At 36.3% G+C, this 17,824-nt stretch overlaps 1 protein-coding gene across 1 annotated transcript in view; it reads left to right on the plus strand.

The window, feature by feature from the left end:
- The window catches only part of VIPR2 (vasoactive intestinal peptide receptor 2), a 51,085-nt gene that overhangs the window by 11,653 nt on the left and 21,608 nt on the right, over positions 1 to 17,824 (plus strand). Inside the window, exons 3-5 of the mRNA XM_063415701.1 lie at positions 3,746 to 3,853; positions 7,537 to 7,634; positions 16,329 to 16,426. Coding sequence (XP_063271771.1) covers positions 3,746 to 3,853; positions 7,537 to 7,634; positions 16,329 to 16,426 — 304 coding nt within the window. The remainder of the gene's footprint in view (positions 1 to 3,745; positions 3,854 to 7,536; positions 7,635 to 16,328; positions 16,427 to 17,824) is intronic.

Genomic DNA, 17,824 nt, shown 5'->3' on the forward strand with positions numbered 1-17,824 from the left:
GCAATTCAAGTTTTGCCTTAAAAGTGAGCTACAGAAAGAAATAGGTAGCTAAAAAAGTATAATTTTACTGGTAAAATTGTTACCAGAACTAAAACGTCAAACCTCATTTAAACCTAAAAATATGAATATATTTTATCTCACTTGATTAATATCCTTCAGAGACAGTAGGAAGTAGGCCTATATATGTGAGAGATGAGTAAAATTTCCAGAAAATGAGGCATCTGATAATGATCTTATGAGTGCTGCACTGATGGATTACAGTCCAGAAATCCTAACACTGAATGAATGAATGGCTGGACAGAGAGTTTTAGAGAGTGAGTAGAGAGGAGAATACTAAGTTGGATCAAGCTACATATTCTGTGTAGAGAAACATTTAACATAGCATTTAGCACAGCTTCTCTTCCCAACAGTGTGGCATTTAAAGCACCATAGCTGCTTTGTGGTCACTGAAAAGAAACAGGCAATCCTTGGGAGCAATTAACCTGGCCTAATTTCATGTGGTTTAGGATGAAGCCAAGCTAATTGTATCCCACCTCTGCACAAGGGTATGTTTTCCTAACAGAAAAAGAAGAAACGTGAATGCAATATTTTTAAAAACCTGTAGTAACTGGAAGAAGGGGGCAATGAGGAAAGGTGTGGTTTGAAAACCCAGAGGGTGCATTGTTGTTTAACAGTTGTAATTCTAGCAGTAATTACACCAGTAATGCCATTTCAGCTTTCAGACCAGACCAGTTTTCAGATGCCCACTGTAGTCCTTCAATGACTGTAAATGCCTCCAGGATATTTTGGCAGTTTTCTCAGTCCTGTACCGTTATCAATAAGCCTGTAGATATACATAAATTGAGGCTTAAATATTCTTGGAGTCCTGACAGCCACTTCAGTTTCACTCACATAACTTGTGATGCATTAGAATGTAGTCTACATGTAGGAAACATCTTTGGTGTTACTTCTTCCATTTGATTTAAGGAACCTGAAACAGTATCAACCTTTCGTGGGCCATAAGTGCCTGTAAAGTGCTAAAATACTAAGGAAAAATAAAGGAAAAAAAAATTCCCCAGAATCATTAGTGAAATGTGGTATTTTGAACATCAAAAAACTGTACACTGTGTTCCTTCCAGCAAACTTTGAGATTTGATACAAATTGTGTTGATTAATTTTGGTAGGAATAGGATTTGAAACTTAACTTTTCTATATACTATTCCATACAATTGAGGCTTGAATAAGATTTTTAAGTGTTTTCTATGAAAGACATACTAATGGAGATATGAAGTCCATGCTGTTCAGCTGCTTGTTTAGCAAAACCTTAGCCCAGTCAATATACAGCAGCATAGGAAATATTTATAAAGGCCTCTGAGCTGTTTGCAGATTACTGTAACAAACCCACCATTTTACAGACAGTGGATTAAACAAAAGGGAAAATTCGAGGAAGTCATCAGCTTCCATGGGTGTGCATGAACAGTTTCATGACTCATGTCAGCTCTCACTCTTAGTGGAAAGGGGGTTGAAATAAAACTGTCTGAGGTCTTACAAGATGATAATTACTCTTGGGTACTCCAGTGCTTGTTTATGTTGGCTCAGACAGTCCCTCCATGGAAGCCAAAAGATCTTCATTTTGTCACTGTAGTTCTGAGTGCAGACAGATGAAGGAAATAGTTTCTTTGTCTTTCTGATTACTTGTATGTTGTGTTGTTGATGTTGTTTTTGGCTTAAAATCAACTGGGGAAGAAGCATGACCTGAACTGGTTTAGGTAAACATTCTTTTACTTTGTGTAAGCCCTGGTGCTGCATCAAAGAGATTTGGACTTGATTTTGACCCAGAACTGCAGCCCAGGAAGCACCTGAGCATGTTGAAATTCCATTTCAAAGCTTATGAAGGTGACCTGCTCAGTGTAAACCTGTGAAACTGTGTACACATGGCCAAGCCACCATCAGAGATCTCTCAGGGATACTGTTGGTAGTGCCAAGAGAGGCTGATGCAGCATACAGGGCAGTGGAGGATAAGGAATTACATTATCTACGCACAGAGATAAACTTTGTAAAGTGTTCCCTTTCGTAATCCCTTATTTTTGGCACCATCTTTCTGAATATAGAACAGATGTTGCATTTAGAGCTGTACAATCCTAAGAAGAGTGAAGAAAGACCCAATCCCCATAAGCAAGTGAATCCTCTGGAGAATTGCACTTCCTTGGGAAACTGTATAAAGAGGACTCTGTGGAATTGGTGATCAAATGCAGAATTTCCCCCATAATCCTCCTCTCATCTTTGTTTTATCATCTCCAAGCCCGTTCTTGGTACCACAGAGAGGCTCCCTCACAGCTATCACATTTGGATGGATGTTTCCAAAGGAAAGCAAGGCCCATGGGAACACTGTGCCACTGGCTTTTCTTTGTGCTGCAGTTGGGACACAGCCCTGGGATAAATCCAGCTGCTGGTCTGGAACACATTCTTTGGTTCCCTCGTTTAAGTGTGCTTTGAAAGAAACTTAAACTCTGAAAGCAGGATGCTGCATATTTTACGTCAACACAAGCTGTCCGAGTTTAACTGCACGAAGAAGTTTTTATACAAATATAGAATTTCTAAATATTCCTTTTCAAATTTCATTTAACTCATGTGGCTTGATTTTAGACATGACCTCACTAGCATAGAATAAATTAATAATGAATTGCTAATACTATAAATATTCTGAAAAATAATATGGCTGTGAGCAGTTCCCAATCCAAGTTTTATGTTCTCTACTGAAAGGAACAAACTGTCCCTTATGCTGATAATAATCTTATATGGATAACACCAGTGGGATAATAGTTCGATTTCTGTCTTTACCATTAACTACAAATTTAAAATTTTAATTGCCTTATATGATGACATAAATGCTCAGAATTTTTGCATGATTTCTTTTTTTTTATAACTTTAACTGAGATAATATGAGTAACATTTCCTTACTTCTTTGTCCTTGCAAGGCTTGTGTTGACAAACTTCTTTGCTTAGCTTAGAAGATATGCATGATCAACAGATACCTTTAAATGATTGAGCCAAGTGCCTGTAACAGCTACAGGAAGATTTACACTCATTCATTAGATACAGCCTTTCAGCCACATTAATATGGATATCAACATGGGCAAAGCTGGAGCACGTTACTCTCTGCTTGTAACAAGCATTTACTGCCACTTAAAATATGTCTATGAAATTTGAAGGCCCCCTCCCCTTCCCAAAACCAATTTATAGAAGCATTCTTTTTCAAATGTCTGTTATTTAGTTTGAGAGATTATTCTGTAGGTCCATGCCTATTGTTCCATTCTCCAATCATAAAGAATTCCTATCATATGTGGTGCTGAGCCCAATGACTTGCTTACAGATTTATTTGTGATGTTCAATCTGCTTGATAGAAAACTCCATTTTAACTCTGATTTGGAAATTCTCAAAATTTTGCAATTCTTAATAATCCATGTCAATGCTCAGGAGTTATTTTTTTAATACTTTTAAATGTTTCTTACTTTTTCTTAGCATCCTCACATCACAGTCACATTGTTTTAATGAGATATTTTGCAAACAATGTATTAACTGACTTAAAATTTGGCTGGTTAGCAGCCATGAGCAGACTCATGATTCCTTTAAGGTTTTCAAAGAAAATAGCATCTTTGCAGCTTTTTTGAAGGAATCTAATATTTTTTGAACCTCTTGTCCAAAGCTTTCACCAGGTCTTTCTAAGATAAACCGAGCCTTCAAGTTAATGCTGGTTTTGTTTCAGGATGTGTTGGAGTTTGGGATAACATCACCTGCTGGCGTCCTGCGAAGATTGGAGAGACTGTCACTGTCCCTTGCCCAAAAGTATTTAGCCTTTTTTCTGGAAAACCAGGTATTTTATTTTAAGGTGTATTTTTACTGGCTTCTCTCTGGTATTGTGTAACATAATGTGCTAAAAATGGTTTGTTTGGCAGTTTAATTTTCTTTATAGATTAATATTCTTCTCAGAGCTGTTCAGGATACACCACGAAAGGACCAAATTATCACCTTTGCGTTCTGTTTGGTGTTCTTTGAATTAGATACTAAATATATTTTCTGATACAGTGACACTTAGCAAAGCTGCAGACTTGCTTGCTCTTTTTTGATCTATTTTGTTAATTATTAAGGCAGCTGAGCCTGACTGACATCTCTAATATTTGCCAGCAGGTCACATGTAGGTTGTTCCTTCTGTGCCTCAGGAGGGAAGCTCTGCCTTGCCATCATGAGAATAAAGAGCCCACATTAACAGATAATACCTAAAAATTACTGCTATTGCAATTTAAGGTAGTTATTATGAAACCTTTTATTCTGCTTTTTAATGGAACTTGAAAAGAGCTCATCAGTGTCTCACACTGCTGAAACAATGAACTGGTTTAAGTCTACCATCTTCTGCACCATCTGGTCAATATATCATATTTTTCCCTGTGGCATTTAAGTGGGGTTTTGAAAATAGATGATGCACACAGGATATTTCACATGTATCTCAAAATGCTGCAGGAAAAAAGTCTTATCCCCATTGCTCAGGTGGGAAACCAGTGTCATGAAGAGCTGGTGAAAGGTGAAAAACTTACCACAGTTATGTAATTCCTCGTTTGGGAGGGGAGGGAGGGACTGGTGTCTCTGTGGAGAGCTTTAACAATATTACTGTTAACTTAGAGGCTAATTTGGGGTATGACTAAATACCTTTAGACTCAAAACTGTTGAATAAGTCATGTTCCAGTAAAAAATAGATAAGCAAAACAATCTACAGATGAGCAAAGATTTTCGTTCCTGGAACTAGTGAATCTTGATTAGTTTATCATGGATAGTCTAAATAATTTGTAAAGGGGAAAGTATGTGTAATCGTTGCTAAATGTTGTGAAATCTATAAAAGTTTTCAAATTACTCAAACAAAGATAATAAAGTATTGTCATGAGACAAGGCAAACTAATAAATATCAAAAATTCAAGATCTGAATTAAATCACGCTGCTTCTGTCTATTTGCCAAAAGCTAGAGCATGCATACTCTCTCTGGAGTTTATTTCACAAACTTTAGTTATATTACAACAACTCTTTAATTTTACTATAAAACAACTGCAGTAAATATTTCGGTCTGAAAGCTTCACTGTGCATTACAACCCTATCTCACCTCCCCATGGTGCCAGCAAGACTGAAAGATTACTTCATTTTATGCTTTGCTATCATTTTCCCGGATTCAGGGGTTTTTTGTAGCTACCGGTTCACTTCCTGCTTGTGGAACTAACAGGGTTGATTTTTAGAGGTTCCTGTTCAATTATGAGTGTTTTTTAAACCTCGTATTTCTATAATTTCAGAGAAGGAAGACAACGAACATTTTGCATGGTTGATTCAATTAAGAGCTAACTAAGCATCTTGGTACTTTCATAAGTTGATTGTGCTCAGGAATATGTAATTTATTTAATTCATACACAGCACATTACAAATTAACTTCATTCTTATAGCAGAATATTATGAAAAAACATTCAAACAAGAAATATAACTCTTTTTATTTAGCCAAATTTGTGAGATGTATATTTTAGCTCTTAGTGTTTAAGAGGAGTTAAAATTCTACAACAAGATGATCTAGATTACCTTATTTTTACACAAATATTCCAAACCATAAGTAGGCTTTTAAATACCATCAGTTCCTTAAAGGATTTCCTAATTTAAATTGTGAATTTAAAAAAGCAGTTGTCTTGTCATCTTTTGAAATTTTGGAGAGCTGGCTCTAAATTTCTTCTGTGGTGCTCTATGTTATAGTTTAAGCATACGACATGATTAATTCTGTATTGAATATTAGTAAATTTTGATTTAAAAAATTACTGTAAAAAACCCCATATTATCCCATAATGTTTTTCCTGTATTATATAAGTTTATGAGTCTCAAAAAGTTATTCTGTAAAGTTTTTATTCAAATGTATGTGTCAGGTTATAGGTTTTAAATAAGGTTGCCATCTGAAATATTTAATTGCATGAAAAGGTGGTGCAGAAATAAACATTGCCTCCCATAGCACATTGCCCAACTCTCTTTAGGTTAGAAGGTATTGAAGTGTTTGAAGTAGAAAATTCTTCAGCATCTTGAGTACATTGAGTTTTTTCTTGCAAAACTGGCTTTGACGCAGTTTGTGGTTGTGTTAACACATTCCCCTGCTCTGCCTGGTCAGAGAATCTTGATGTACTTTTAAAGTGAAAACTCTTCATGGTGTATAAATAGGTTACATTTCCTTTTAAAAATGTCATTTCTATGCCAAACGGCAGAAGTGGTCCTGTTGTTTGAGACTGTGGGTTTAGGTCAAGGCCCTTTTATTGGCTGGAAAGATTTGGTTGTTGGCTGGTGAACCATTTATGGGATATTTAGAACTTTCCACCAAAGACTTTATACAAAGATGTTCCAGCAACCAATCAACAAAGTAAAGATCACAAAAGCTTTAGCTTGGAGTGTATATAAACAAGTTTGGTTATTCTTGACCAACACTGACCTATGACTCATAAATTTATTTTTCTGTGGTGAAAAACAGGTATCTTTAAGCCAATTATAAGCCAGTGGTAAACTCCAAACCAAAGCAATATATTATTATAGATTTCAAGTATCATAGATATACAAATTTCTGTCAGAAATGTGAGGGGAAGTTGGCTATGAATTAATATGGTAAGAGTAGGTTTTAAAAAATGTGATTAATTTTCTTTAGTCTGACATCAGGTTTATCTGTCTTCCCCTCTTGAAGTTGTTCCATATTGCATGAAAATTAATTCCTTTTAATTAGATTAAGAAGTATAACCATGGGTTGCCCTCATCTCATCTGTGCGACTTCATGTCTAGAAAGTCAACTTTTTCTGTCAGTTCCAAATGGAAACTTTCTAAAATTAATAAATGTTCAAAATTCCTTTCCAGCCATACTTCCACACATCCTGTACATTCTCTGTACTACACTGTTTCAGTATTGGTTCAAAGAGTGAAATTCAGCACGCATCTTTATTCCTCATTCTTCAGCCTTGACATAATTTATTCCTTTAAACTTCATTACCAAACTTACCAACATTTGTAGCAGTAAGCCATCACCTTAATGTCTAAGAGCTTTTGTAACTCTTCAGTAGATCCCTTGGTATTGGCTCCTCAGAAGGCTTAAATAGGAGATTAGAACAACTCTCACTGAAGTGATTTTTCCTTCACATTACTTCACCTACAAACAGCCACTTTAAAGAGTGAAGTGTATGGCTCCCTTCTGAGTATTTTAAGTGAAACAGCAGAACAGTTTGGGCTTTTGCAGATATGTTACAGAAATAACTCTTATACTGAAGGGAAAGTCTCAGGTTAACTTCTGTTTTTCTGTAGTGCAAAGGCAACTCCAAACAAGAGCAAAAGCCAAAGTGATAGGAATGAAAAGCACATGAAAGGAAATGGCTGGGTTGAATCCTAGGAATTAAAGGAGAAAGAGCTAGGTTGTGACCAGCTAATGACTCAGTTAGATTGTTTAAGGAGTCACTGATGAGAAGAGTTTTGAATCTTTTTGATTTAAACTCTCTAATTTTGCTTTTACAGGAAACATTAGCAAAAATTGCACGAGTAATGGATGGTCGGATATATTTCCTGACATCTTAAGTACTTGTGGATATAATGACTACGAAGATGATTATAAGGTAGGAGAAATACTTCTGCTATTAATTTAGATGATGGTGTTCAGTACCATCAGATATATTCTTCTTCTAAATAAATCCCATTTTACTCAGACTGAATAAAAATGATATTTAATGAAGATCTGTAGTAATTTTTCATAGCATTGGTTGCAATATGCTTGCATTGCAGTTGTCTCATGAGATAAAATCAAGAATATAGAACTTTGTAACTGTTTGAAACTCAAGGCTATAAACAGTTGGTAATTGCAGTAAAGCATCTGTATATCTAATATTGCAGTGCTACTCAGCTGGTGCACCATATGTTCTGCATTGTGTTATTTCTAGAAGTTTGCTATTTCAAAATAATATTTTTTAAAAGTTATCTCAAAACCTAATACTAATAATCTGTTATAATCTGTTGATATTGCATGCACCACTTGGTTGATGCTCTGTGTTAAAGTTATAAGTAAAATAGAATTGGTTTAGGTCATTGGAGTTATTGGCAGATTTATACTGGACTTGAAATTCTGATAGCAGTTGTAAGTTATTCAGAAAGCTATCAAGGTATCCTAAATGCACTATGCATGGAAAACTGAATTATTTCACTTTGCAGATACTATCTCTTTTTGTTGATGGAAGGGTTTTACCATCATGTTTTATGTATTTTCTGTTTTTCTGCTGAGGCTAACAGAGCAAGAGTTTGTTTACAAGGATGAGCTCATAGTGTCAGTAAAATTCTTGTTACCCAAAACAGATGAAGTCCTCTCATGAACCAAGATTCTTGGCCAGTTGCTTTTTTTCCTGGATTTCAGTATGTGTGGAATAGCTGTAGCAGATCTGTGCTGTCTGGTTTGCAGAGATGCACTGGTATTCCAGCTAAGGCAGGAAGGTTTTGACTTTTTTTTCTCTGTTTAAAAGCCCAAGTATTACTTGTAGTAATAGTAGTTGATAATAGATAACAGAGAAAATTGAGAGAATATATTGTTTTCCTAACTTTTCTGAAGACAAATTCTAAAACATCTGTGTCGTCTAACAGCTTGGTAACACACATGTATTACTGCTGAAACAGCCACTTTAAACATTGTCACTCAACCCAGGAATTGCCATGTGGTGTGAAAATGGGTCAAAACATAAAAATTCAAATTAACAAAATATAACATTTCAAGCAGTGAGAAACAGTTAGAAGATGAACTGGTATAATAGAAGAGCAGTTCTTGTTTGACATATTCATTAGTAATTTGAAGGAGGTGAATGAAATGCAAATTGAATATACTTGCAGGAATTAACCTAGACAACTTGAAATAGGATATAGCAGCAACGTTTGCAAAAGCCTTGAAAAAAGGAAATAATAAAACTGTAAGGATGAAAGTCAGGAGAGCGATGTGGAAAGCAGGTAGTGGGAAATTATTGGCAAACATACAATCAATATAATATCATACATGTAATATAAATCATAGAGACAATAGAAAAATGCAAGTATCATGCAGCAGTGAGATTGCAGGAGGCATTTGAGGTTCTGTGCCAGCTACTTGTTTACACAGAGATATTTCTTGAATTTAGCTCTTAATGCTCAATGGTAGCCCCTCAAACCAAAATCTTTACTCAGCATAAATCAGTATAGTTGGTTGGGTTTTTTTTAATCTAATATTTCAACTATGAGAGCAAAAAATAAAGCCCTAATACTTGGATACTGAGTGTTCTGGGCATAAAAATGTCACGCAACAACACGCTCTGCAGTTTGGGGTGTGAAGTATATGAGGTTGTCCTCAAAGATACATTAATATTTTAGGGAAGGTGGCAAAATAGTTTTACTAGAGTGAGTCCTAAGTTTTCCTTTGAAGATGATGTTAGAGGAGTAAATAGAAACTGTCTTTGGTGCAAGTTTGGTGCCTGCATCTTCACTCCTGAATGAATTTCCATTATAGATCCAACTAAGTATTTGTTCCTGGGGGTTTTTTTCTGTCTTTTAAGATACAGACTTTTATCTTCAGTGCAAAGGGGACTTATTTCAATACATATTCTACATATTGTATACACATGCATACACATAGGCATATATCTCTCTGCAGATATGCATTTATTTTGGGCAGCTTTGAATATTCTAGAGGAGGTTTAAATGATGAAGATCCATGAGCAAATACTGAATAATTTGTTAACAGGTACCATTGCTATGCTTAAAAATGCACTGAAATGAGGAAGCTTACTTAAAAATGGCATAAATGTGTCATTTCTTATTTCCTTACTGAAAGATCTTGCATGCTTCCACAGTTTGTATTGATTTTATGTTCAAATTTAAATATTTCATTTTTATTCCATGTTAATGATATATTAGCAGGTTTTACAAAAAAGAAACAATTTGCTTAACATTTGGAAATTAACTGTAAGTGCCTGAGACAAAACCCTTGGTTTATTCTATGTTAGATCTTAGTGTTCTTTACTGCTCTTGCCATTATTTATGAGGGATCAGTTTGATAAATATGACTGTCCTGGTTTCAGCTGGGATAGAGTTAATTTTCTTCCTAGTAGCTGGTACAGGGCTGTGTTTTGATTTTAGAGAATAATGTTGATAACACACTGGTGTTTTAGCTGTTGCTAAGCAGTGCTTACCCTAAGTCAAGGATTTTTCATCTTCCCGTGCTCTGCCAGGGAGCAGGAGCTCAAGGATCTGGGAGGGAGCAGGGCCAGGACAGCTGACCCCAGCACAGAATGTCATGTCCAGGGTACAAACTGGGAGGAGCTGGCTGGGGATGGGCTGGGCATTGGTCAGGGGCTGCTGAGCAGTGGAGTTGGGCATCACTGGTCTTCTTATCCCACACCAGCTTTTATCTTCTTACCAGTTCTCCTCCCCACCCCATGGCAGGGAGGCAGGGAGTGTTTGTGGGATGTTTTGTTGCCACTGGGGTTAAAATGCCACAATGATAATGTCTGAACAAAATCTTTGTGTGTTGTTACTGCATTGAAGTGTAGATTTAAACCTTCATTATATACTTCCAGGCCTTTTTCTGTAAGTAAACTAGTTACTGCTAACCATCAAGATCAAGTTTTAGGTTCATCTTATGTATTCTGATAAGTATCTTTTTTTCCTTTTATATTTCTGTGGAGCTCATGGCAGTGCAACGTGCAAACAGCAAAAAAATCAAGCTTGATTTGGCCATGCAAGAAACACACATCAAGGTGTGTTAACAAAACTCAGGCCTCACTTTAGTCTTTCCTTGACATGCTTTGACATCTTCTATCTAGACTGAACAAGCCAAAGATATGTCCTAGATGTTGTCAGAAGGTATTACACTCTGTGAAAGCATTATTAATATACAGCAAGATGTCTGGGAAATGAATGTAAAGCACTGAAATGTGTCCACTTTATTTAAAATAATGACTGAATCAGTTAACACAGCTTTCTCTGATCTTAGTGTGACTTGGCCCAGGACTTATTAGATCACACAAAAGCCCCACTATATACAAGTTTTCAGGCTGTGTGATTTGAATGTGTAGTGTCATACGAAGATAAATTGATGGAGAGAGAGATCCCCAGGGCTGTTAAGTGTGGTGATGCTGTCGCAGCTTGTGCCTTTAGCAGAAGCATGGAAGAAGCATCCCCCATTTCCCTGGATTCCTGCAGTGTTCACATCACCCTGGGTGTGCAGCAGGAGCACCCCCAGGCAGGGGGAGTGGGGGCAGTGAGGGCACAGTGGCACATGCAGTGCCTTGGCTGTAGCTGCCCTTACAAAGCAGCTGCCTTGTTTATTTTATTTTTTTAAATTTTTTTTTTTACCTTTTTTTTAACCATTATTTTAAATAAATACTCCTGCCTTGTCTGTGGAGTGGTCACTGCTCTGGAATAATGGACAGTCTGCAGTGAGCCTAAATTGAATCTTTGCCTCTCACCAAAATCTGACACAAGGCAGACATCCACCAATGTGTTTTCTTGTGCCTGTAAGTCATGCTAAATTTATTTATGTTACACTGCATTTTTCATGCATATTTTTCCATGAGGTGGGATTAAGAGACCAGTATTCCTTAAAATAAGTGCAAATTCTTCCATTGACTTCATTGACTGAATATTGGCTGATATTCTCTCTTGTAGAGAACAGAAGAAGTTCACTTTGATTGCAGAATATTCAATAAACTGCTGAATTCCAGCACACAATGAGTGTTCACATTCACAGATACATCTGTTGATAGACATTTACACAGGAAAACTTGGAAGTTTGTGCATTTGCAAAGTCAAAGTTGTCATCTCTCCTACTATGGTTAGGGAACTTTGAATAAGAAGACATTCTGACTGGTGTAATTAAAATTAATCATGCCACTAAGAGATACTTATGGCAATGCTGAAATGCTGATCTCTCTCTTTTTTCTTTTTTTTTCTTTAATGGTGTTTAGGCACAAAGTGAATTGAAGGAAAAATGTCAGAAAAAGGATATCATTCCTTGTATGAAGATTATTAAATACCATGAGAAATACCAATTTTATTACATGTCTTTTTAGTAAATTCTGTTCTTCCCTACATGCATAATTTAAAAATATGTAGAAGGGTCCTATAAGAGAAATTTTCCACAATATGTAATCCATCTCTTTATCTCAATTTATATTTATCCTTGTGTAAGTACAAGATTTTTAAAATGGCTACTGCCTTGTTGAAGTTAATTTTGCAGAAGGAAAGAACTAGGGCTCCTTACTCCATTTCTATTTGCATTTGCTCATTTCAGTGTTTTTGAGGCTCTGAACTCATTTGCTAGGCCCAGTTATTATTTTACATTCTACAGTTTAAGATTTTCTGATATGTTCTTGAGTATGAATATTCAAATACTATGAAATATTCAAATATTGAAACATGGATCATGAAAATTTAAGATCACAAATTTTAATACAGTTGTAAGTAATTATATCTGTAGAGAAGAAACTCTTACATGCAGTATTACAGGATTATTAGCCCAGGGAATAAATAAAATGAAGAGTCAGTTGGGATAATAACGGTCATAAATTCCTTAGAAATGATAAATTATATTTTTGACTAAACGAATAAAAGTTTGAGGGCTTTTCTTTAACATTAAGGATGATTTCTGGTCAACAGCAAAACTGTTGGACAAAGAATCAAGCCCTAAACTTTCTGCAGTTTCCTCCTTCAGCACTGAGGTTCCTTCTCACCCCTAGAGGTCCTTCCAAACCAAGGCTGAGGTTGAGATCTACCGGGTGACCTTCGGCTTTGCCTGGGAAGTGTCTCTGCTCTTCTGAGTTGTTTTGTAAATAAACAGAAGAATTCAGTCTCCTGAACTTAGTAAAAAGAACATGAAACTAAATGTAAGGAAAGCATTAGCAGAAACAGGTGTCTTTTCTAAGAAAACAAAACAAAAGTGTGCCTTAAAATAGATTTTACAAAAAAATTATTTAAGACAAATTAGGCAAAATTGTAATAATCCAATTTCATTTTATGTGTGGGAGTTTGTGCTCTTTAAAAATCTATTCATATTAAGTAGCCACAAAAAAGAGGAAACATTTTAGGATTAGCTCTTTAGAAAACATTTACACTTCCTGTAATCATTTCAATGATTTTTTTCTGAAAATCATAAGCCACTGATTATTTTCTGTGCCTAACCACCTATTGACTTTGGTTGAGTGGTTGTAATTTTAATATTTTCCCCAGAAGTTTAAAAATAAATAGTTGGATTTCAGTTTTGGAATCAGCATTGCTTAAATAATCCTGTGAATATTATGCAGAGGCCAGCTATTCTTACTATGCTGCAAAAGTACTGATTTTATTAGAGCTGCAGAAAAGTTCATGTCATTTCAGTTTCATAATGACATTTCAATTTCATGTGTATGGCTTGAATCAGTTTTTCCTTTGAAAAAAGCTATAAAATCTGAAGGGGTTATGATATTTCTTCTGGGTTAAAATATGTTGAAAATATAATTTCTGAAATTCTCTTTTGGCCAATCCATGCTTTTGTTGCAGTCGTTTTATTCCTGCCAATCTTGCACATTTACATATTAAGCTTAGAGATTAAAGCTGAATGTTACTTGAGACCTGGGTAATTACAGTTCACAGAGTAGTAAGAAATAAATAAAATATCCCATTTTGTCTAAAAGGCATTGGGTTTTTGTGCTATCAGATTTGGCATTGCTTTGCCTGTTTCTTTTGCACTAATACAATAGAAAGAGTTTGTTTCTAAAGGGTACTACCTAAAATACAGGTGAGTGACAAATATTTAATAGCTGTGACTAAGTCAATATTAGCCTAATGAATTTCCTGGTTTTCAATTGCCACAGCACAATATGGAGTTTAATTCTTTGTCTTTATGGAGTTTGTGTGTATATTTAACTGACATATGATTTGAGAACACCATTTACTAATCTTTTTTGTTCAGTCACTAGGAATTGTAGAGGTCTCACAGGCAAATTATGACATCTGTTTTATGTTCACACAGGAAATGTAAGGAGCAGTGTGATTGCATCATCCTTTGTGCTGAGTCTGATAAAGTGCTTCATGCTAATAATCTCAAGCATTCTAATCATCTAAAATCTTTTTGAAAATCGAAACACATGAATTTGAATAATTTTAGTTTTTGATGTAATGGATTTAAAATGGGTTAGTGTTTACTACCTTTGCAACAGCTGAGGAGCAGGGTTAATTTTTGATCAGTAGAAAATTTTGTAGCATCTAAGATTTCTGTCCATTATAGAACTAAACCACTAAAATGTCTGAGAAAATGGGAGAGGTGTCCTTTTCTACCATTTCCAATGTAGAATACAGGATAATTATTATCATATGATAAAATAATTTCAGCTGTGTAACTATTTCTTATTTTCTAATGCTCAGCTTGAACAGAATGACCGTGGTTATTATTAAGGTAATGTCCAAGCACTCTTGGCTGATGAACTTCAATCCTGACATCCTCCCATGCAGCTATTTCACATTCATCTGTTTGGCAAAGGAATGGCCAGCAGAGACTCAGTCCTGCTGATACCAACAGCTGTAAAAGTACACGGGGTTCCTCTTTTGATTTTAGCCAGACTCTTTGTTGTAGGGGTCATGTGTGTGTACACAATGCCAGAAACATGACATGAAAGAGTGTGGTTCTTTCTGGCAGAAGACAACCTCTTCTGTTCTCCCTAGCAGGGCAAAGTGACAGAGTCACTCCATGTGCAGCAGCCTGACAGTTCTGTCAAGCTCAAGCACATGGCCAGAGGATGAATTCAAGGCACTGGAACAGCAGTGTGGTTGGACAACTGCTGCTTTGTTAGGAAGTTCATGCAGGGTTTCCACCTTTTTTCCTTCATTTAGGAATTCTGAAACCAGATAGGTCCAATTCCAAGAGTCTCAGTCAATGGAGTTCTCCTGAAATAAATCTGGACAGAATTTTCAAAACTGTGTGGAACAGTGAAAAATTAAACCAGTCCAGCTTTCCTGTTGAGCATGTCTCAATCATCCCAGTGCAGTTTGAACAGCTACTTTCTTTGTACCAAAGTACAAAGGATTCTCTTATTCTACAATCTAATGGTTGAAATATACAATAAAATAACAGTTGCTGTGAATGCACTTCAGATCCATGGCATTTGCTTCCCATATTTCTCCACTTTAACCATATCTACAACAGCGCAGTTGCAAGAGTCTTCATTTCATTTCAATTTCATTTTGCCTTTTCCATATCTGTATAACATTTGCAAAGGGGATGTTCAGCTAATTTCATCATGAACTGGGATTACTAAAATAACCTACTTACTTGGCCTTTTGAATGCTATAAAAATAAATACACTAAGTGATTTGAGATTCCTTTGGCTATGTTAGTTTACTTTAAAGTGTTGCTTCCTTCCTACTTTTTACAAGCATCCTTTGGGAAGACAAATGATAACCATGTGCACCAAATATTGAAATTCTGTCTCTTATATGTAGCGTGTTCTATGTTGTTTTTAAAATCTTTAATTTCATAATGTAATAAAAGAACTTCACTCTTTTAATATTTCATCTAGCTTGAGTGGAAACTGATGTCAGTCTAATGACCGTTGTAGGCATAAATGGAGAAGCAGTTTAATTCTGAAAATATTTAGCCCTATTTTTCTTGCTGCTCTTATTCAGAATAGGCCTTAATGTAGTGTGTTGCTAGTGTATTTACAGATATATGCAGTTAATTAGCAGACTGTGCATTTCAGCCTGCTTTTCCTCTGTTGAAAAAATTTTTTTCCAAGTTTTAGCAAGTAACTTTACTAAAGAAAGGGTTACTTGGGTCACTATTTATATAGCATTGGAACATTTTGAATAAGAAATTAATGGGACTTAAACATGTCTTTAAAATTAAATCCATGTATAACTGCATTACAAAGTATTCTAGAGCAGAAGGACTGAGGGAAATTATCTCTTTTGGAGATAATCTGTTCTTTCAAAGTGACTTGCTCTTACCAGTTTGGTTGTGTTCATGGAAACTGATGAATCTGAGACTTTATTTGACCTCATTGACATGGTATAATCAACTGGAATGGTACCAGATTGTGTGTCTAAGTTTTGAGCTCCTGAGGCTGAATTTTCTACTGAAGTCAATTGTCTTGAAACGTTGCCTTGCAAAATGTGTTGGAATAGAGATATAACATTCTCATCATGTACTGCAGAGCAAAGAATGAAAACCATGCTATAGCTTTCAGAGCTATTTAATGGACAGTTACATCATTTCACAGACAATCTGACATATCAGTAAGTAGCTTCTGCATGTTTATTTTTCTGTGCAGGTCAACTTCTATGTGAGGGTGAAAGCAATTTATACCCTTGGACACAGCGTATCTCTGATTGCCCTTACAACAGGAAGTATAATTCTTTGCCTTTTCAGGTAGGTGTTTTTCATGAGTGAATATTAACAATGGGAAGACACATTTAACTGTTGTCTGATTGCTCAGCTATTTAGAAAATGCTTTGAATTTACACTTTCTGCAGTTAAACAGCTGACAGTAATGTAATGCTGACTAGATTTTTGCTAGCACTGATAATATTAACAATTTTCAAAGCATTTTACAAATTCACAGGCATTACAGCCCATGTAAGAAAGAACAGTAATTTAGGAGTGATTACATAAAGCATTCTCTATTTGGTGATTAAAATTAACACCTTGAATTGCTCTTGAGAATTAGTTGGATGCTGATCTCACCACTGGACAAGAGTGCAGCCATATTTTGCAGAAGCTTCTGAGTGTTTCCAGGGGTACTGTAATCAAAGGCAATCACTAATTTATCCAGCTGGGGCTGTAAATCACAGAATCACCAAATCACTGAATCACCAAGGTTGAAAGAGACCTTCAAGATCATCTACTCCCACCATCAACCCAGCACTGCCATAATCGCCCCTAAACCATATCCCCAAGTGCTGCATCCAAATACCTTTTGAACACTTCCAAAGAGAGTTGGAAGGATGAGACTCCACTACCTCCCTGGGCAACTCATTCCAATGCCTGACCACTCTTTCAGCAAAAATTTTTGGTCTAATATCTAACCTGAACCTCCCCTGATGCAACTGAAGCCATTTCCTCCCATCCTTTCACTTGAATCTTGGCAGAAGGGGCCAGCTTGCTGCACCCTCCTTCCAGGTGCTTGTAGAGAGCGATGAAGTCTCCCCTGAGCCTCCTCTTCTCCAGACAAAACAGCCCCAGTTCCCTCAGCTGCTCTGCACAAGATGTTTTCTAGATCTTCCACCAGCTCCACTGCCCTTGTCTGGACACCCTCCAGCACCACAATGTCCTTTGTGAAATGAGGGGCCCAGAACTGAGCATGGTGCTCAAGGTACAATCCTCACCAGTTCCAAGCACAGCGGTAAAGGTGTGGATAGTTGTGCTGGGTCTGCAGTGCTTTTGTTAGGCAGTGTTAGGAAAGGCAGTACTGTCTGCTGCTTTTGCCTAATTTCTGTGACTTTCCTTAGACTGAGGGCAATCTTCAACTAGTAAAATAACATTTAAAATGGTCTCATCAGTATCACAGTTTTTCTCAGTCCCTCCGCCTTCATGCCTTTATGTATCACTTCCACCTCTGTTGCAGAATAGCCTTTATATTCTCCATTAAGAACTTCACACAGCTTTTCTGCTCCACTTAGGACCAAGAAAGCAAAGACAGTGCATCTCACAGTTTTGGTAGAAAGGAACTACAGATCATACATACATAACAGCATGTTGTTTGTCAGAGCCTCATTCCTCTCATGAAATGTTGCTATGGCAAGTTCTGTAAGCCTTTCAGTCTGCCAT

Source organism: Prinia subflava, chromosome 1 (assembly GCF_021018805.1).
Source record: "Prinia subflava isolate CZ2003 ecotype Zambia chromosome 1, Cam_Psub_1.2, whole genome shotgun sequence".
NCBI lineage: Eukaryota > Metazoa > Chordata > Aves > Passeriformes > Cisticolidae > Prinia > Prinia subflava.